General features: G+C 31.3%; 1 protein-coding gene across 1 annotated transcript; it reads right to left on the bottom strand.

The window, feature by feature from the left end:
- Positions 1-8,323: 8,323 nt before the first annotated feature.
- LOC132747075 (uncharacterized) lies at positions 8,324-17,721 on the bottom strand. The gene is made up of 10 exons (XM_060736382.1): positions 17,475-17,721; positions 16,934-17,107; positions 16,444-16,512; positions 14,673-14,852; positions 14,166-14,234; positions 13,174-13,353; positions 12,495-12,563; positions 11,366-11,437; positions 9,062-9,139; positions 8,324-8,816 (listed from the first exon to the last, which is right to left on the bottom strand). Exons 1-10 carry the CDS (start codon positions 17,698-17,700, stop codon positions 8,731-8,733), a joined length of 1,203 nt encoding a protein of 400 aa, XP_060592365.1. The 5' UTR covers positions 17,701-17,721; the 3' UTR covers positions 8,324-8,730.
- Between the last annotated feature and the right edge of the window lie 3,927 nt (positions 17,722-21,648).

Here is a 21,648-nt window from a genome sequence, read left to right as displayed (position 1 = left end):
TTTAAAAAAATTTTTTTTTTTTTAAAACCCCTAAAGGGGGCCAATCAAATTAATATGAGCAAACTTGATAAAAGACTACCCAAGAATGCTACAGACAAAGTTTGGTGATCATCCATCAATTAGTTCAATAGCAATAGATGTTTAAAGGTTTTTCTATTTTTAATTTTAGCGGCCCCTAAAAGGGGCCAATCAAAATAATATGAGCAAACTTGATTAAAGACTACCCAACAATGCTACAGACAAAGTTTGGTGATCATCCATTCAGTAGTTCTGTAGAAATAGACATTAAAAGGTATTTCTATTTTTTAGCTTAAGCTGCCCCTAAAAGGGGCCAATCAAATTCATATGAGCAAACTTGATGAAAGACTACCCAAGAATGCTACAGACAAAGTTTGGTGATCATCCATCAATTAGTACTGTAGAAGAAGATATCTAAAGGTTTTCTATTTTTAGCTTAAGAGACCCCTAAGGGGGATAATCAAATTAATATGAGAAAACTTAATAAAAGACTATCCAAGAATGCTACTGACAAAGTTTGGTGATCAACCATCAATTAGTTCTGTAGAAATAGACATTAAACGGTATTTCTATTTTTAGCTTTAGGTGCCCCTAAAAGGGGCCAATCAACTTAATATCAGCAAACTTGATAAAACACTACCCAAGAATGCTACAGACAAAGTTTGGTGATCATCCATCAATTAGTTCTGTGGGAGAAGATGTTTAAAGATTTTTCTATTTTTAGCCCTAGAGACCCCTTAAAGGGGCCAATCAAATTAATATGAGAAAACTTGATAAAGCACTACCCAAGAATGCTACAGACAAAGTTTGGTGATTATCCATCAATTAGTTCTGTAGGAAAAGATGTTTAAAGGTTTTTTCTATTTTTAGCCCTAGAGACCCCTAAAAGGGGCCAATCAAAACAATATTGGCAAACTTGATAAACAACTACCTAAGAATGCTACAGACAAAGTTTGGTGATCATCCATTCTGTAGTTCTGTAGAAGAAGATGTTTAAAGGTTTTTCTATTTTTAGCCCTAGAGACCCCTAAAAGGGGCCAATCAAATTAATATGAGCAAACTTGATAAAAGACTACCCAAGAATGCTACAGACAAAGTTTGGTGATCATCCATCCATTAGTTCTGTAGAAGAAGATGTTTAAAGGTTTTTCTATTTTTAGCTCTGCTGACCCCTAAAAGGGGCCAATTGGAATGACATGAGCAAATTCAAGTGTGACTGTCACAAGGATGCTACAGACCAAATTTGAAGTAAATCTGCTTAGTAGTTTCAGAGAAGAAGACGATTGTTGACGCATGACGACGGACGACGGACGCCGGAGCATCCCCCTTTGATACTAATAGCTCACCCTGAGCCTTCGGCTCTGGTGAGCTAAAAAGTGCAAAATCTCCAGACTTCCATCTACCCATATATTGAGTATCATTTAAATATTGTTAGCACCCTTTGTGTTCTCACGAAATCCAGTTTCTGTGTATATTTGGCATATTTCAATTCTATTTGTGCCATAGGAACCAACTTGTTGAACAAAGGAAGAAAAAATAGACGTGCATAATCTCCAGACTGCCATCTTAACATATTTTAAGTTTTTAAAAAATATATTCAGAATCTTTTGTGTTACCACGGACTTCAGTGTTCTACACGAACATAATATCGGGCGTATGGACGGACCTCAAGTCCCCTCCGGTTAAACTAGTAGGGGACAAAAAAGATTGAATGGTTAAAACATGTAAAATTTAGGCCTTTAAAATCAACAAGAGCACATTTCTGTTCACCAATAAAAGTATTGTTTACTTTTCCGCAACAATTTCTTTCTTCGATCTCAAAAACATTTCAACATATCTTCATTGGTGTTTTTCACTAAGCTAGTTATTTGTATTCTTGTTGATTTAGCAACGCTTATATCAGATGTTGTATCTTATGTGTGAAACTTACATAGAATAATAATTTTTAGCAGAATTTTATTAACTAGAACTGTGTCCAAAGGACACGGATGCCCCCACTGACAACATATATATGGTATATAGTAAAAAATCAACAAAGGGCCATAATTCTATTAAATTTGGTTGCAGCGAAAATTCCTTCCTTTACTACCATCTACACATTAAGGTTGTTCATCCCTGGAAGTTTAGGCAAAATCTGCCATTCGGTTTAAGAGGAGTTGCGTTCACAAAATTTCTATATGGTACAGAGTGAAAAAAACCAACAAAGGGCCATAATTCTGTTACATTTTGTCGCAGCAAAAATTCCTTCCTTTACTACCATCTACACATTAAGGTTTTTCATCCCTCGAAGTTTAAGCAAAATCTGCCATCCGGTGTAAATGGAGTTGCGTTCACAAAATTTCTACATAGTGTATAGTGAAAAAATCAACAAAGGGCCATAATTCTGTTAAATTTGGTCGCAGCGAAAATTCCTTCCTTTACTACCATCTACACATTAAGGTTGTTCATCCCTGGAAGTTTAGGCAAAATCTTCCATCCAGTTTAAGAGGAGTTGTGTTCACAAAATGTCTATATGGTATATAGTGAAAAAATCAACAAAGGGCCATAATTCTGTTAAATTTGGTCGCACAAAAAATTTCTTCCTTTATTACCAACTACACATTAAGGTTGTTCATCCCTGGAAGTTTAAGCAAAATCTGCCATCCGGTTTAAGAGGAGTTGCGTTCACAAAATTTCTACATAGTGCATAGTGAAAAAATCAACAAAGGGCCATAGTTCTGTTAAATTTGGTCGCAGCGAAAATTCCTTCCTTTACTACCATCTACACATTAAGGTTGTTCATCCCTGGAAGTTTAACAAAACCTGCCATCCGGTTTACAGATGTACGTACGGACGGACGGACAGACGGACGGACAAGTGCAACCCACTTTGTGGGGGCATAAAAATTCTACAATTGCTATTTTTAATCCGTACGTAAAATATGAATTTACTGCCTAAAATACATGACTGTATTAAAGAAACATGCTTGAGCATAACGCATGTAAATGTTTAAATGCCTACTTAAAACAGGAGCATAACTTGTTCAGAAACATTTTGTTTTAAACTGATGTGTGTATATTAACTCAGCTTTCGAATTTTCATCATTTTGATAATTGGTCATATGATGGATACAACATTATTTTATCGTTAAGAAATTTCAGAATGTTTGTATGTTTCTTTAATTGTAGTGTATGTTTTGGTCAAAGTATGCCAAAGGACCCCGTTTGAAATTATCCTTCGGGCATTCCTAGTATTTCCAGTTGACACAACAATAAACATACATTTGTTATCATATACTTACTTTATATCTAGTTAAACTCAAACAAGTCATAATTTCAGTTCTACGATTGACTTCAAATCCATTAAAACATAAAAATATTTCATAATCATAGGTTCACCAATGACTTTTCTAATGTGACATCTACCCATTATAGATTTCGGATTACTCAGTATAAACGTATCATCCTCAGCAATAACGATTTCAATAAAAAATTACAAAGTAACAAATAATGAAACTATGATCTGACCTATATTTTTTTCAAAAATGTATACAACTGCATATTGTCGCGAGAAAGTTTCGTTTGTATAATTTAATCAAGAAATATGTTTGAAGGAGATGATTATAATGATAATCGAAACATCATCACGTGTGTTTGTACTGTCTTAATGAATCAAAATTATTTCAATTACCATTGTCTTGCGAAGAATGCTGTTCTTTTCCTTCACATTCTGTATGGCCTGTTTCCGCACGTGGAACTTTAATGGTTTCTGAAAATGTATTATAATAGTTGTAATTCAAAACGGTTTATAAGGAGGCAAACGCCTAAACTATTATAACTTACTTTACTTGGTTTTAATATTCGAAAATCGAATGGAGCAGCTATTTTTTAGGATTCATTAGAAGCATTTTTGACGTTCTGTGTACATTATAATTCTCTCTCTCTTGTATAAAATATATGAGCTTAAATTTATTTCAGAAACATTATCGGAAATTTTGGAGTTATTTTGCACTAAATTTTATGATAGATAAAGTTTATTATTCAACAGTGTGTTGGAAAATCAAGTAATGTAAAAATCATGATATTTTACATTAAGCGCTACCTTCTTTACGTGTTAAGCATACATACTCTTGTAAGAAGTGTTAAAAGTAAAGTAACTAGTGATTTATCGAAGATTATGTTTTAATAAAAATACATTAAGACAATTACAGACAGTGCTTAATTTATTTTTGAAACCCATATGAAAACATATAAACCTAGATTAATGTATGTACAGTTTTTAAACAAGAAAGTATCCAAACCGGGAGGCTTTACAGAAAATTTATAATTTTAAAAGTACGAAGGTATTATGGATCAATGTTTATTTGTGATAATCATTATACTTGCACATAATATAGCATCTGAGTGTGAATGGTTTGTGGTGTTATAAGGTTACATCATTGCGAGAAAATGAGACAACATTATTTGTAATTATTATTGATTGTGCAAAAAAGGTTCTAAGCATTATTTGACAAAACTGCTTGTTTGTGTAATAAAATTAAGAAATATGCTTGAAGTAGAAAGTTAGGTAATCAAAACAAACATATTTTCAGTAAGCATGTTTGTATTGTCAAAATGAATCAACATTATTTCACTTACTATTTCCTTGTACAGAATCCGGTTCTCTGTCATTACCTTTTGTAGAGCCAGTTTCCTCGCATGCAACAGGACTAGTTTCTGAAAAGTTATATGTAACAGGGACACAATCTGTCAGTCTTTATTATATGTCATTAAGAGAGTTGTTTCCCTTGGACCAGTGTTATTCTATGGGTCAGTGGTTATGATTTCCCGCCAGGTTGATCATGTGACTATTGTGTTCAGTTGAGCTCACGTTTTTGATGAAGAGAAATGTACATTGTCCTCATGACTTTTAAATTTTTGTAATTTATGGAATATCAGTATTATTTATAAGGTAAATAAAGTTTAAACTGCTTTTGATGATTTCCAAAGCATTAAGTATTATTTACCTTAATGTTGTTTTTAATTGAATTATGATAGTGAATTTAATAAGTGGTTGCTGTGTCTTATTTTTGGACTCTAAGGACTGGTTTAATATTGCAGTATCATATCTTTCTTTTCGCAATTAGTAAATAAATAATCTCACATTCTATTCAAACTCTATGCACATTGTTTACTATAATTTGCAGGATAATAACAGCACACTGGAGAGAGAGAAGATTGTAAATTGTATATGTGTTGATGTAAACACTTAGTTCCATAAACTGGTAAGTGTGATATATTGTTGTAAATGTATTTATAAGTGTTTTATGATATTGTATGATAAAATGTGTGATGTTAATTAAAAGCCACTGGAATGATTATGATTGATTGATTTATGCAATTGATAACGATTGATTGATTTATGCAATTCAAGAATGTTAAATGTAATATATACTTAGAATGTGTTATGTATTTTCAGAGTGTAGTTACCTAGAAAATTGCTTGTAATTGTATTTGTCTAAGATACATGCTGTGTCAATGAAAATAAAAGAGATACAGAACCTACCAAATCCTTGACTTTTATTCACCCTTTCAAACTGATAAATTTCAAAGGAGTTACATTTTTAAGAAAATTACGAAACGTTTACAGAAGAGGCAATGACATTAACTATTATAACTGACGTAACATAGTATTGATATTCGAAAATCAAATGGGACGACTAATAATGAGCTCCTATTGAATGAAGTTTTGGACGTTCTTCTTTACAGATTCTATTTCTCTCTGTTTAATTTAAGATACTGGATTAAAACGTCGATAACTGTTACCAGAACAGTGGCTTATTTTTGTATAAAACTTCATGATAGAGTAAGTCTCTTATTCAACAATTTGTTAGAATATCGTGCTACTTTTAATTTTCACCAGAAGATTTCGTTGTAGAAGAATTGACAACATTGCCTTTTTGTTTAATTGAATCAAAAATATGTTTTAAGCAGATAATTGTAGTAAAAATCATAACATGTGTTTTTTCAGCAATAGTTTTTGTATTGTCTGAATGAATCAAAATTATTTCACTTACTATTTTCTTGTAAAGATTCCTGTTGTTTTTCAATACATTCTGTAGGAGCTGCTTTCTTTTGTGCAACCTTATGTGTTTCTGAAAATGTATAATAGTTTTTATACTAAGAAAGAAACTAAAGTAACGTTTTAAAATGAGGCAATGGCCTAAACTTATAAAATGGACATAACTTAGTATTGATATTCGAAAATTGAATTGTATGACTAATAATTAGCACAACTACATGATACTACAATGATCATTGTTCGGCAATGAATATGTTCATTGCAAATGTAAACAGTTTAAATCATTCAAAATGTTATTTCTAAAAGTATTAATTGACGCCAGATGGGTTAGTTTTAGGATTTGACAAAATTAAATAAAAAAATGTTTGAAGTAGATAATCATAGTATTTTTTTTCAAGGATTGTTTTGTTTTTGTATTGTCTAAATGAATCAAAATTATTTCTCTTACTATTTTCTTATAACGAATTCGGTTATTTTTCCTTACATTCTGTAGGACCTGTTTTCTTTTGTGCAACCGTAGTGGATAATAGTTTTTATACTAAGAAATATACTAAACGTTTTAAATTGAGGCAATGGCCTTAACTTTTAAAATGGACGTAACTTAGTATTGATATTCAAAAAATGAATTGTGTGACTAATAATTAGCACAACTACAATAATATTTGTTTGGCAATGAATTTGTTTATTTCGAATAAACACAGTTTTAATCATTCCAAATCTTATGGTGTTTCTAAAGGTTTTTATTGTCGTCAGAAGGTTTCGTTGCAAAATTTGACATCATTGCTTATTTGTTTAATTGAATCAAAATTATGTTTTTAGAAGATAATTGTAGTAAAACTCATAACATGTTTCTTTTCCAGGAATTGTTTTTGTATTGTCTAAATGAATGAAAATTATTTCACTTACTATTTTCCTGTAAAGAATCCGGTTCTTTTTCATTACATTTGGAAGGACCTGTGTTCTTTTGTGCAACCTTATTGGTTTCTGAAAATGTAAAATTTTTATACTAAGAAAGATACTTAACGTTTTAAAATGAGGCAAAGACCTAAACTTGTAAAATGGACGTCACTTAGTATTGATATTCGAAAATTGAATTGTGTGACTAATAACTAGCACAACTACATGATACTACAATAATATTTGTTTGGCAATGAATTTGTTCATTTCGAATATGTAAAGTTTTAATCATTCAAAATCTTATGGTGTTTCTAAAAGTATTACTTGTCGCCAGAAGATTTTGTTGCAGGATTTGACAAAAGTCAATCAAAAATAGTTTTGAAGTAGATAATACGAGTACATAGTAAAAATCATAAAATATTTTTTCAGAGCTTGCTTTGTTTTTGTATTGTCTAAATGAATAAAATTTATTTTACTTACTATTTTCTTGTAAAGAATTCTGTTCTTTTTCATAACGTTCTATAGGAGCTGTTTTCTTTTGTGCAACCGTATTGGTTTCTGAAAATGTATTATAGTTTTTATACTGAGAAGGATTAAAATGAGGCAATGGCATAAACTTTTAAAATGGGCGTCACTTAGTATTGATATTCGAAATTGAATTTTGTGACTAATAATTAGCACAACTACGTGATACTATAATGATCTTTGTTGGGCAATGAATATGTTCATTTCGAATATACACAGTTTTAATCATTCAAAAACTTATGGTGTTTCTTAAAGTTTTTATTGTCGCCAGAAGGTTTCGTTGCAAAATTTGAAATCATTGCTTATTTGTTTAATTGAATAAAAATATGTTTAAATCATATAATTGTAGTAATAATCATAACATGTGTTTTTTCAGGAATTGTTATTGTATTGTCTTAATAAAACACAATTATTTCACTTAATATTTCCTTGTAAAGAATCCGGTCCTTTTTCATTACATTTTGTAGGACCTGTTTTCTTTGGTGCAACTTTATTGGTTTCTAAAAATGTATAATAGTTTTTATACTTAGAAATATACTAAGCGTATTAAAAAGGCAATGTTCGGCAATGAATATGTTCATTTCGAATGTACACAGTTTTAATCATTCAAAATCTTATGGTGTTTCTGAATGTATTAATTGTCGCCAGAAGATTTTGTTGCAGGATTTGATAAAATTTAATTAAAATATGTTTGAAGTGGATAATATATAGTAAAAATCATAACATATTTTTCAGGGATTGTTTTGTTTTTGCATTGTCTAAATAAATAAAAATTATTTCACTTACTATTTTCCTGTAAAGAATTCTGGTCTTTTTCATTTAATTTACAATCTGTAGAAGCTGTTTTATTTTGAGTAACCTTATTGGTTTCTGAAAATGTATAATAGATTTTATACTAAGAAAGATACTAAACGTTTAAAAATGAGGAATGGCCTAAACTTTTAAAATTGACGTAACTTAGTATTGATATTCGTAAACTGAATTGTGTGACTAATAATTAGCACAACTACATGATATAACATGATATTTGTTCGGCAATGAATATATTCATTTCGAATATACACAGTTTTAATCATTCAAAATTTTATGGTGTTTCTAAAAGTTTTAATTGTCGCCAGAAAGTTTCGTTCGTAAATTTGACAACATTGCTTATTTGTTTAATTGAACCAAAAATATGTTTTAAACAGATAATTGTAGTAAAAATCATGACATGTGTTTTGTCAGGAATCGTTTTTGAATTGTCTAAATGAGTCACTTACTATTTTCTTGTAAAGAATCCGGTTCTTGTTCATTACAATTTGCAGGACCTGTTTCCTTTTGTGCAACCTTATTTATTTCTGAAAATGTATAATAGTTTTTCATACTAAAGTTACGAAACGTTTTGAAGAGAGGTACTGGCCTAAACTTTTTATAATTGACAAAACTTAGTATTGATATTCGAACATCAAATTATGTGGCTAATAGTGAGCATTCATTGAAAGAATTTTGGACTCTATACATTCTATTTCTCTCTTTTATTTATATAATATTGGATTATATTTACAGAAATTTTTGAGTAAATGAATAAAGTAATTTCACTTACCATTTATTTTTAACGAATCTGGTTCTTTTCCATCACATTCTGTAGGGCCAGTTTTCTCACGTGCAACAGTTTTTGTTTCTGAAAAGTAATAATAGTTTATAAGAAAGTTACGAACCGTTTGCAAAAGATGACTATTAATTTAATCATTAAACTTTTAACACTTACGTTGGTAACATTCATTATTTGTAACAATTACCGGGTTTTATTTATACATATGTATATATAAGATAATTTGAAATACACACGTATATAGACTTTGAAAATCTCAAGTGAAGGTCTAGCTTAACTAGCTTTATAACAAATATTGCCGTCAATCTAGGATCTGGTCTTTGCAACCTGATTGTTATTTTTATCTCATATTATACCTTTACTACCAAATTTGAAAAACAATGCAAACCAGTTTCGAATTTCCGATCATTTTCTTTTTGTTAAAAGACACATATTATTTCAATTTGGTACTGGATTTTAATTTAAAAAGAACGACACTTAAAGGTCACTTCGAAACTTCTATATTTTTGATAATATCCACGCAAGTTTGAATTAGCCTTTATCATTCTGTGAATAGTATTCTCTTTATAAAAGTTTTTTCGTTCCATAAGCTTAATAACCACTTGGAACACATGATCATTCTAATAAATTTCAAAAGTATAAAAGTGCATGTTTGTAGACTTTACATGGCTCAAGTTTTAGAATTTTCAAACAGCATTGGTTTTGTTTGATGGTGGTCGTAGAATTGTGGATTTTATGCAACCAGTACTATTGATATCAGACACTCGGAGGTTTTTCAAATTACACTCTTCTCAACATTTTGTGTATACTATTGAACTTATCTAAGGGCGTATTTTAAAAATCAAGCAATTGAAGCGAACATGTTTTGATAAATATACTTTAATAAAAAAGGTATGAGATGGTCAACAAGAACTGTCGTTGGAAAGAGACAATGCCTGAAAGCAGGACTAAGTAGAGTAACAATGACCTTGGCTTGCACCAAAGGCATGGTTACTATATAAAGAAATTTTCAATGACATAGAAATATTGAAAAATATTGAAAAATATTTTCTTATATACGTAAAGATCCTATATGTTGTAATTAAGGTTGTTACCACATTTTAGTAAAAATTATATATATTTATATGCTTCTAAAACAATTTTCAAATATCGAATATCGAAGAATATGTAAAATATGTACTGCAAATATTCTTTCACATTATATGTAATAATTAAAATATATGCAGTCATTTCTTATTGAAAACTGTGACTCAGACTTTACAGAAAAAATACTTCCCTTTATTAGCATGAAATGTAAATTCGGTAACATCATTACACATAATGCTTTTTGGAACTTACAATATTGATAAATCTGCATTTGAGCATTATATTTATGATATAAAACCATTAAAAATGGTGTTACATGACCTTTAAGACAAATTATAAAACATAAAATCCGTGAATGAATGAAAAAAAAATAGTGACAAGACACAACTATCGATGGAGTATTTTGACATTGTATAACAATCATCTTTTTATTTGTAGACACGATCTTTAAAAGTGAAAAGTATTCTTGATGTGCCACAGAAGTATGACAAGTTTATTTCAAATAAGTTAATTTATGACTTAATTGATGACTAAATATAAACATCGATGTACATTTATAAAGCAATAAACCCCAAAAGTCCCATGGTGACATTGATCCTTATGCTATAAACATTGTAAAAACATTTTTATTAAAACCTATGCCTATCAATTCACTCTCATATATTGACTTCTGAAATTGAAGTATGAACTGAACACTTAGGGTGGTGAGCTAAAATTTGCTCATTACATATCATCTTAATAAGCAGCATATTTATGTATAACTATTTGAAATCCATCTATGAAGACAAATGTATGCATCTAAGAAGAAAATCTATTCAAAATCGTAAGGTCTGACATACAATTGTGACCTTGACCTTTGAACTGGATATATGGCCTCTATGAACAACACGGCATCTTTTTGTCTTACACATTATGCCAAATTATTATACAATCCAAAAAGAAATGGCAGAATGCTACATAAATCCCCATTTTCGGAGGCATAATTATGACTGAATAATTAGATATCTGGTCGTTTAAGAGTCTAGTTAAGTGAATGACATATTTCTTGGAAGCTAGTTCTAGTAGTGTAAAAGAAGACGAACTATCTTATTGACAAGAATTTTAACTATCAAAAAAGTATAAAGCAAGGACATTATATTCTCTTAATGTTGTTCATTATCTAAATTACTATGAAAGAAAATAGAAATGCTTCCGTTATTATAATTCAACCTCTTGTTTGTAGAGAGTCTGCTCCCTGCATTCCCCTTCCTGCATGATCAGTTTCTGAATCGTCTTTGCCCGCTTTAAAAGACAATATGTTACCTTGTTTAATAATTTTAGTTGTTTGAATATCTCTAACAATATTTAGTCTGTAACAATTATCGAGTTTTATTTTCAATCAAATTGAAGATAAATTGAGTTACTTATTTGAGTTTATTATTTTTGTAAAGAATATTTATCTCATGTGATCCTCTAGGTTAACATGCATCATAAAAAATATTGCTGATAATCTTTGCAACTCTATTGCCTAGCGGCTCGGGTTATATTTCAAAACACTATTAACATGGGGGTCACATGACTTGCCAAACATCTTTATAACTGATGCATATTATCATCTTTATGAATGATTCAAATTGGTTTAAACTAATGTATTTGACATGCATAATCATTCTCTCGCTTTATCAATTTCAAAGTGTAACAGTGCATTTAAGAAGAGTTTACATGGTTTAAGAATTTAATTGTTTTAACTGCATCTTATTGTGTCATATATAAAACTGATATCATATACCCTACAATTGTTCAAGATACACCTTACATTGAATTCCGAATTCTTTACATTCTGCCGAATTCTTGTAAGGGTTTAAGTCACATAGTCGAATTAAACGCTATTATAATGATTAAACTCAATAACAGAGCTATGGGAAAGATAACATATACTTTAAAATATCATTGCATATTAAAAAACCTGCAAGCGCCCACAGTCTAGTCTAATGAATGCAATATATCTAGATAGGATAACTAGTTCTAGAAGTCCTAAAAGAACAAGAACTCCCTTTAATATTTGAATGCTGTCTGGGCAAAGTGAATTCATAGTAAAATTCGATGTACAATTTTGGCAAAGGGAAATCGGTCCAATGACAGCATTGAAAGCAACAACAAAATAAAACAAAATGCAGACCTTAAAAAGTTGCCCCGTACTTATCAAATAATTTCATTTTCAATTATTTGTTTCGCTTTTCCTTCTTTTAAATATACATACATTAAAAATGATTTAAATTCTTTGTAAGAATTCAGGATTGACAAAGAAATAAGGAATCTGCTAAATGTATTTTTACTCAAGTACTAAGATTTCACTTACTGTACACATAAGCATCAATTTTAAATCCCAATATTGCCAATGGTGTCTTGTTAATCATTTCATATACAGCTGAAAAGAAAATGCTAAAATGTGTTTTGGAAAAATATGTCACTGAATGCAGCGAAACAAATCGTTCCTTTTCAGTTTCATACTGAAGTATTTAGTTGTTAATGGTGTTCTGATAAAGCTTAAACTAACAAAAGAATTGTACGTACTAAACACTTTTCTAGACATAGAAAAGACAAAATGATGTGTAAGTGTAAAGTATTATAAGGAAAAGAAATGTTTGAAACAACAAGTAAACCCCATTATGTTTATCTGCTCTTCGTTAGCATTGCAATTTTGATAAAGACTTGTACAACATTTTTAATCGATGTTGTTTTAATGGAGGCATAAAAATCCTCTTTTCCTGTTTATAATGCCGTGATTGCTTTGATGTGAATCTACTGATTCCATTTGAGGAAAAGTGAATGAGTTGTATACATTACTACTACTACTACTACTACTACTACTACTACTACTGCTACTGCTACTGCTACTGCTACTGCTACTAATGATAAAAAATAATAATAAAACCAACAATATTTTTCCTTAAAATATTGTAGACAAAGGAAAGTATATTCCAATAAAGTAATGAAAATGATTTGAACTGATGGTACTATAAAATAAATTATCATACCTGCAGACGTATCAAATGTGACAATGGCAAATCGCTCTTTGGAATTAACAGTCAGCTCCACAACTTTTCCACCACACTCTATCGCGTTGTCAAAGAATCTTTTCAACATAACCCTATTCATATCTACCGATATTTTGGTAAGTTTAATCATTTTTGGCACTTCAGTCAGCGTGTCACTTCCTATAAAGACAATCGAACCAAATCGAAGCTTAAGAAGTTATAAAATGATCGCTTTCATTGTTTCAGTTGAAACCATAATGTTACAGTGCTTAAATAAATAAGCAAGACGAAAACAAGAGTTGTCACGCAAAAGTGACGGATGCCCCCGAAAAGATTTTGTTTGTATTGCTAAAAGGTATTATGAAAAGATAAGAGAAGAAAAGTAAACGAATTGCTTAATATTGTTCTCCTGAAATGAAGTGAATGAAATCATAGTAAAGTTACCACCTTGACCTTATAGGTAGGGACATGGGTTCTGGACTCGGTAAGTCGCCTTGGTGTGTTAGACATTAACGCAAAGTTATTTAAAAATCCTTCAATGCATTACAAAGTTATAGTCTGGACACAAATGTGTAAACTCAACCTCTAAGTGTCACATTGACCTATTAAGAAGTGACATTGGCCTTAGACGCGACACGACTTTATGTGTATGCGGTAGACATTTGTGCCAAATTATTTTAAAGTCTTTCAATGGATGAAACAGTTATAGTCTGGGCAAGAATGTGTACTTTCAAACTCTTCTTGTGAAATTGAGAACATTCAGGCTACAAGTGTGACCTTGGCCTTTGAGTTGAGGCAGGGACATATGTCACAGACGCTACACGTTGTCTTGATGTGGTAGACATTTATGCAAAGTTATTGTAAAATCCTTCCATACTTGACAAAGTTTTAGTCCGGACACAAATGTGTGTACCTTTAAGCTCTAATTGTAAGAATGTTAACTTTCACTCTAAAGTGTAACCTAAAGCTTAATAGGTAGTAATTATATTTACCAATGACTTCTACAGTGACATTCATACCAAGTATAGATTTCGGATTTCTCAACATAAAAGCATCAGCACCTGAAATAATGATTTCATACAAAACTAACAAAGTAATAAATTAAGAAACTATGACCTTACCTATACCTTTATGACAAGGTGTGAAAATATTTATTGATGTCCTACTAGCCAATACAAAATGTACATTATAATCTCAACTAAAACCACGGGAAACCATGACGGACGCGGATGATCTATACGTACAGCAGATAAGATAGTGAAATGTAGAATTATCGTATGTTTCTCATTCAGCAATAGTGCGGACTCGGGCTTTAAATATGTCTTCATGCTTATGCAGATATTTATGCACTGAATTTGATAATTTAAAAGATAAACAAAATAGAAATAAAACCAAAAACACTTCTGGCTATTCTAATAATCAAATACCCAAAATTTTATCAAGTTAACAGAACCCAAAACACAAAAACTTGGTTACTATAGAATTATGGAAAAAAGTACCCTCTTTCTCCTCAAAATCAATTATAGCAAACTTCCCCTTCTGGTCCATTTCGATATATTTCACTTTCCCCCCGCCATTTCTCTCTTCATGTTCAAAGTACATTGCAAGCATCTCTTTCTTTGTGTTTTCTATTAATCCGGAAATTCTTATACGCGGTTTACGTTGTAGTTCCACAACATCTGGAAACAATATAATTTTAGCATTGTACATGAGACAGCAAACAAAATAACAGGACTAAATAACTGATGCCTCTTTTATATTGCAGTTGCATAGTGAATATAAATAGTAGATTTTTTTTAAAAAGTGTAACTGCCCATTTGACGTAAGTTTCTTTTTGCGGACATACTGATAATGACACACATATTATTATTATTGTCAGTGTAGTTTTAGTAAGTAAGAACGGTTTCTACGTACACGTAGTTCGTATGGAATAAAATACTTTTTCGTGATTAAGATTAAGCTTTAAAGTACAGTCAATTTTCATGAATAGTTAGTATTTCATATTCAAAGTTCTGCGTTGCACTATCGATAAATTGGAAACACCACTGCCATTTTAAATTTTCCCTAATCAAAAGACTCTCTTGTTCAACGACCACCAGTTTCAATTGTCCAGATGACACATCGTAAACTTTTACTACTTTTCCAACAGATATAATTCATGGAAATAGGTTATTGTTTTCGAGCAGTTAGATAACCGTGTCTCCATCGCAAACGGAAGTCTTCATTGACGTTGTGTAATGTAACTTGTTTTCCAAGGCTCCTATTTAAGTCTGTTTCATTCGTCATTATACGGTAATGTAGTAATGAGTCACCCATTTAAATGATTGGCTGGTGTTAATGGTTCTGATTCTGGACGAATACCATATTAGTTTGTTGAAATGTCAACATGTCTGTGTTTGTATTGTGAAGTAGCTGGCACCGTGATACGGCACTGGAATTTGAGTTTGGTTGTTTACCAGATTTGCCGCAGATGCTCGAGTGATGTTTCCACACAAATGTTTTTTTTTTATTCGTATGATGTATAACCTTTCCGCACTCGTTTTGGAATAGTTCATCATTGCAAAAAAGACAAACTTTCGTGATTGTTTTCCAAAAAGAGTAAAACGTTCATTTTTACGTTCATTTTTCTGGTTTCAGAAGAGAATTACGCTATGGGAATATGAACTGTTCATATCAGTAATAGAGATACATCACTTTATAAAAGAAATTTCCTAAAAATAGCTTACCTTAACTCTTGCAATTTCCATTCTACACGATGTTCTCGTGCCATATTTGAATTTTATATGCCAGGTAATTATTGGTATTAATAAACTACTGTAAAGTTTCCTGTCATTGTCCATGTGATTCTAAACCTCAAATAAAAGTTTCTCTTTCATATAACAAACTGCTAGGTCTCGGATGGTCAAATAAGGATTGCATATATCTATGAATTTACTTCTGTGAAAGTTGAATAGCTAAGTACGTGATTTGAATCGGGGGTCTTTACAAGAATAACTCACGCGATTGATTTGTTCAAGGTAAGTTCATTAAAGAAAATCGCATGTTTGCAAACCCTTTTGTGTTATATCAATTGGCTGTCCACGAAGTCTGGTGAATTTCGCTGATTTCGGGTTTAATATGTTTCCATTGCAGAATATCATTTATCTTGAATGAATGTGCTTAACTCAAAACATAGATTTGTATTGGAGTATCAAACCATGATATAAACACCTTATTTATGTTTTCTGTGGTAATTAACAAGTTAAATTATAAAAACAGTAACTAGCCTACCGAAAATATCTACTTCTACTTCAAAGCCGAAAATAGATAATGGTCTCTTATTCATAACTTCATCAACAGCTGAAAAACAGGGCTATAATTGTAAAGGCAATCTTTGGTAACCATTTCCTTTTTCAATATTTATATACATCCCTATATGTTGATTATATGTTAATCTATCAACCATATTAGTGCGTTTCTAGAGCCGCTTGTTTAAATACTAAAAATATGTATATTTCAATGTGTTTCTTACTTTTTACTCCTTATAACCATGTACTCAAAAAAAACAAGATGATTTAAAAAGAGAAAATTCGCGAATATTTCATAATCATAATTAAGTTAATAAACAGGATACGTAACCTCTTTGCAATCTTATTGCACTTACTCTATTGTTTTGATTTTTATCGAAGCTCAATAAATATTATTTCATATAATATTTAAAAAATAGACAAAAAATGAAAAACCGCATATGCTCCAAAAGGTTTTAACTTAAATCTCATACCGGCTGACTTGTTAAACTCAACAATGGCATTACACTCGTTAGCGTTCACTGTCACGTCAACCACTTTTCCACCACACTCTATCTTGTTATCGAAGAACATTGACAGCATCTCCTTATTTATGTTAGCCGCAAGTTTGGAGATTTTGATCATTTTCGGCCCTTCTGAATCATCTCCTTAATATAAAATGTTAGTATCAATACTCACAATTTTAGACAAAATATATTTTCAATATCAAAACTGTCAGCTGATATTATGTTATTAAATGTAAACAAACACAATCAAACTGTTTGAACCGGTTGAAAATCTGAAGTTAAACTATGCATTTGATCTTGTTATCGACATCGATGCTATATTAGAGCAGTCCAGATAATATATTAGTTTTAAGGGTAAGAACATTATTAATCGAAGTCATTAATTTTATAGTTTCAACTTCGTTAGATAGAGTATTTTCAACAACTCTAATTGTTCCTAGCTAAAAACAAATAGAAGCATAACGAGTGCAAACTCAATAAAACATGGTATAATAGATGTAAAAAGTACCTTTTTCCACCGGACCTGGGTTTGGTTCAACACCAGCAATCATTAAAAGAATGCCGATAAAAAGCAAACAGCCAACATTTTTTAGGCCATTGCTAATTTTTATGTTTGTGACAAGTGCTGCAACATCACTACTCCTTGAGTGTCTGTAATTTTTGATAGCTTCACCACACAGAGAATTCTTGTGAGAGCCAATTCTAGCTCTGTATGTTTGAATATCAACGCCCATTTTCTCTACATTTTCTCTACAAATGATGGATATAGAAACTGTCAATACATTTGAAAACAATGATTGAAATAAAGTTTAATCCCTATAGGGAAATCAAGGTTAAGTGAGGTATGAGTACTTTTGTGGTGGGAGATGTAAATAAAACACAAATTAATACCATATTGATACTAATCAAATGGTCTAGTAATGTAAGAAGTGAAGAACAATCAATATTGATCTGAAATATTTGCCCAAGAAATACAAGAGCGATCAGTGATCACATATGTCGCCTATTGATGGCCAATTTCATGTTGGGACAAGTTTTGTGACAGACGGAGAAGTGATCGGAGTAGTGGCGACACAAATTCCTGTAAAGTTAGGATAAAATTGCCCCAGTAGTTTATGAGGAGTAGTGGGGACAAGTTTTGTGACAGACGGACAGACAGACAGACAGACAGACAGTGCACAACTAGACTTGGTACTGATCATTCATGTAAAGTTTGGATAAAATTGCACCAGTAGTTTATGAGGAGTAGTCCGGACAAGCTTTTGTGTATCTGGCAACACACAGAAAAAAACACCTTTTTATCAAAGGGCCATAACTCGGCCAAAAATCATTCAACCAAAAAACCCGTGCAATATGCGCAAGGACTTGAGCTACAGATCAATCCTGTAAAGTTTCATTGAAATTGCATTAGTGGTATAAGAGAAGTAGTCCGGACAAACTTTAAAAATAAAAATCATTAAAGGGCCATAACTCTTACAAAAATCATTGAACCGAAAATGCTGACAATATGCACAACTAGACTTCGTACTGATCATTCCTGTAAAGTTTGGATGCAATTGCACCAGTAGTTTATGAGGAGTAGTCCGGACAAGTTTTGTGACGGACGGACGGACGGACAGACAGACGGATATTCCAACATTTTGGGTTTAAGGGCTATTTTCTTTGTTATTTTCTTTGTTTTCTTAAGGGCTAATAGCCCATAAACCCTTTGATCATGGAATGAACCTATTGTTCTCTTTTGTTCTCTTTACTGTTATATAGCCCCTTAACCCAAAATGTTTGCTCGGACGGACGGACGGAAGTACCAACTTTTGATATTTAAGAGGTAAATCAGCTCATAAACTACACCTGGACCAAAGTCCATGTGCAAAATCAGCTCATAAAATAAAAAAAAAATAGCTCTTAATTTGAATTTTATGAGCTTTTGTTCTTTATTTAACTACGGAATGAAGCTCATAAATATCAAATGTTTGCTCGGACGGACGGACAGACAGACGGACAGACAGACAACGGAGAAGTGATCCCTATATGTCCGTAGAGGCGACACTTAAAATAGTATATAATTATATAATATACATTTACAATAGCTATAATTTCATTTACGCAGTAATGATATAAACTACTTGTAACAAACTAATAAAAACGCCTTGATATTTGTCAATATGGGTCCATTTTGCCAGAGTATAAATGCACTTACCCTGAATTCATATGTATCACATCATTGATATTACACATTTCACTATAGTACATTAAATTTATTATGTTATCGTATCCTATATCTTATTTTTTATTATTTCATATGTGCGTCATATGTTCAATTATCTACGGATATGTCCTGTATATTTACCCAATAACCTGATAGTATCTTCTAATTATGTGATTGTGTCTCCTATTTATACTTATGTCATATGCTATAGTTAGAAAGATCTGTGTATCTTAATTATTTGATAGGTACGCCTAAAAGGGTGAAAGTGTTTCAGTTAAGTCATAATAAGAAAACATTAGCTTATTTGTCATTGTTAGTAAAAGACACGTCCAATTAGGTAAAACTATCTTATATTTGGGTGATATATAACTTCTAATTGAGTTAAAGTATTTCCGAATAAGATAAAAACACCAGACTATGGCATTAGGACGTATCTGTAGAGAATTGAAGATAAAACACAAATTTTGAGCGATTAAGTTAGATCAACATTTTTCTTCCTTTCACACGGAACAGTAATATGGTTTAAAGACCTCAAAAGAAAGCAATTATAAGCACAAAGACAATCCTATTAGATATAGGTCATTGGGCCAGCTTTTTGTAGAAGAACATATGTGTTAAATTAAATAACAAAATATCGTTTTCTTTCAATAATTTTTAAATTTTATCAATCTTATTGAACAACGAAAATATGCAATAACTAGCATAAAAAGGTACGAGTCCAAATAGTAAAAACTCCAGAATTGTATGTTTCATCGGACAAAAATAGTATTAGGAATGTATTCAAGCCACCCAGGTTTCAAATTGATATTGCTTATGCTTCTTATGTATTCCGCGGGCAAAATGCTAATTTGAAAATTACAAACTTTTTATACAAACCCTACGGTGACACTTCCGGGACTAAATTCGTTTTTTTTTCGAATTATAAATTCGTTTTTTACGGAATATTATTTCATAATTACGAAAAATCAATTCGTTTTTACAAAATTTTATTTCGTAAAAGCGAAATGTTATTTTGTAATTACGAAATATTATTATAAGAAAAGAATCCTGTGAATAGGTAAAATGGCCTAGTATATCTTAACGCGTACTGTATAAAACTTAGAATTATCGCTTGATTAGGGGCAAGTTACACAAACGGTCTGTCCCCAATCGGTCATTTAATTTTAAATTTACTCGCTGTTATGATCGGTTGTCATGCGTGATTTTATTTCTGGTTTTCTGTGTAAACGGCCATCGGTGACAGACAGCAAACTCAAACGGGGTTAGATTGGTGATAAAAATGCTGAAATACTATCGATTTTTTATCGTTTGTAAATCGGAGCTAAATCGGGCGTAACGCTGATTTATCGGTGTTTGATAGCTAGTCATCAGTAGTTAAACATTTTCCGTCAGATATGGCCGGTGATTCATATTTGATTATCTTGTCCGATCGGCAATTTCGGTGATTAAGAGCTTGCATATCTCGTGATATAAGTTGATGTCGGTTATTTGTAAAATATTTTCACCGATCGAGAATTTTAAACATGTTTAAAAATCCTAATCGGTAATATTTCACCGATAAAACTTATCTTTCCCTAATTGCAGTTGATTGGCGGAAAACAGGTGACCAATAGGTGAAATCGGTATTAAATACGTTGTCATTGGTTCACTCCATAATTTGGCTTAAAAAACTACCGATCAATCACCGATGGCTCTGTGTAACTAGAATGTTACAGAGTTGCCGCGATAGTCGCGATAGTACATGCGCTTGGAAAATTTTGAAAAAAAAAAATCTGGGGTCCAGGTGTTCAAATCCAGACACGGACACAATTCTTTTCTGTTTCTTTTTGTCGAATTTATTGAGTTTTGTAACATCTTTTTATGATCGCATGGTACCCATACCTTAATGTCATGGAAATATATTTTAATGATAATCTGGAGGCGAGCCCCTTTAAGTTTAACTAATGTGTATGATCAAAGAAAGTAATGATATAGTCTGTTGCTTTTTTTAAAGATACATGTACATGACAGAAAAGGTTAATTGTCTCAGAAATAAAGCATTTTTATATTTTGCCAGCTGTTCGGGATATGTTTTTTGTTATTACATAATATAAAGAAAATAAATTCCATTTAGAAGTTATAATTTATTTCAAATGTAAACCCTTACCTGCTACTTAAAATTGCAAACAGCTTCTAACCAATCCTAGATTTAAACACTAGGTGCTCTTGTTAGTTAATGACAACCTAAGCCTTTTGAATCTATTTTTTATGTCCTTGTTAACTTGATTAGATACCATAACTTGATAAAAGAGGGGCGGTCAGAAAGCTCTTTAAAATTATTACAACTTTCTCCTTGTGAAAATAAACCTATTTCAAATAGTTTGATCATACAAAACATGAATTTTTCAGAGAATTTTTTAATATTCTTTTATAACCATTATTTGCAACTAATGGAATTGGCAGATACTAAATATTTTGCTGAAAAGTGATGTTTACA

This window comes from Ruditapes philippinarum, unplaced genomic scaffold (genome assembly GCF_026571515.1).
Source record: "Ruditapes philippinarum isolate M1 unplaced genomic scaffold, ASM2657151v2 ctg4751_1_1_1_1, whole genome shotgun sequence".
Lineage (NCBI taxonomy): Eukaryota > Metazoa > Mollusca > Bivalvia > Venerida > Veneridae > Ruditapes > Ruditapes philippinarum.
The sequence above is the reverse complement of the archived record's forward strand: the minus strand, read 5'-3'. Positions and strand labels throughout refer to the sequence as shown.

What these genes read in the sequence shown, in the direction of transcription:
- LOC132747075 (XM_060736382.1), bottom strand. Translation starts at nt 17,700, where the DNA reads ATGGGCGTTGATATTCAAACATACAGAGCTAGAATTGGCTCTCACAAG. An exon ending in AGTAGAAGTAGATATTTTCG is followed by an intron (nt 14,853 to 16,443) that starts GTAGGCTAGTTA and finishes TATTGTTTCCAG; the next exon opens with ATGTTGTGGAACTACAACGT. An exon ending in CACATTTGATACGTCTGCAG is followed by an intron (nt 12,564 to 13,173) that starts GTATGATAATTT and finishes TTTTCTTTTCAG; the next exon opens with CTGTATATGAAATGATTAAC.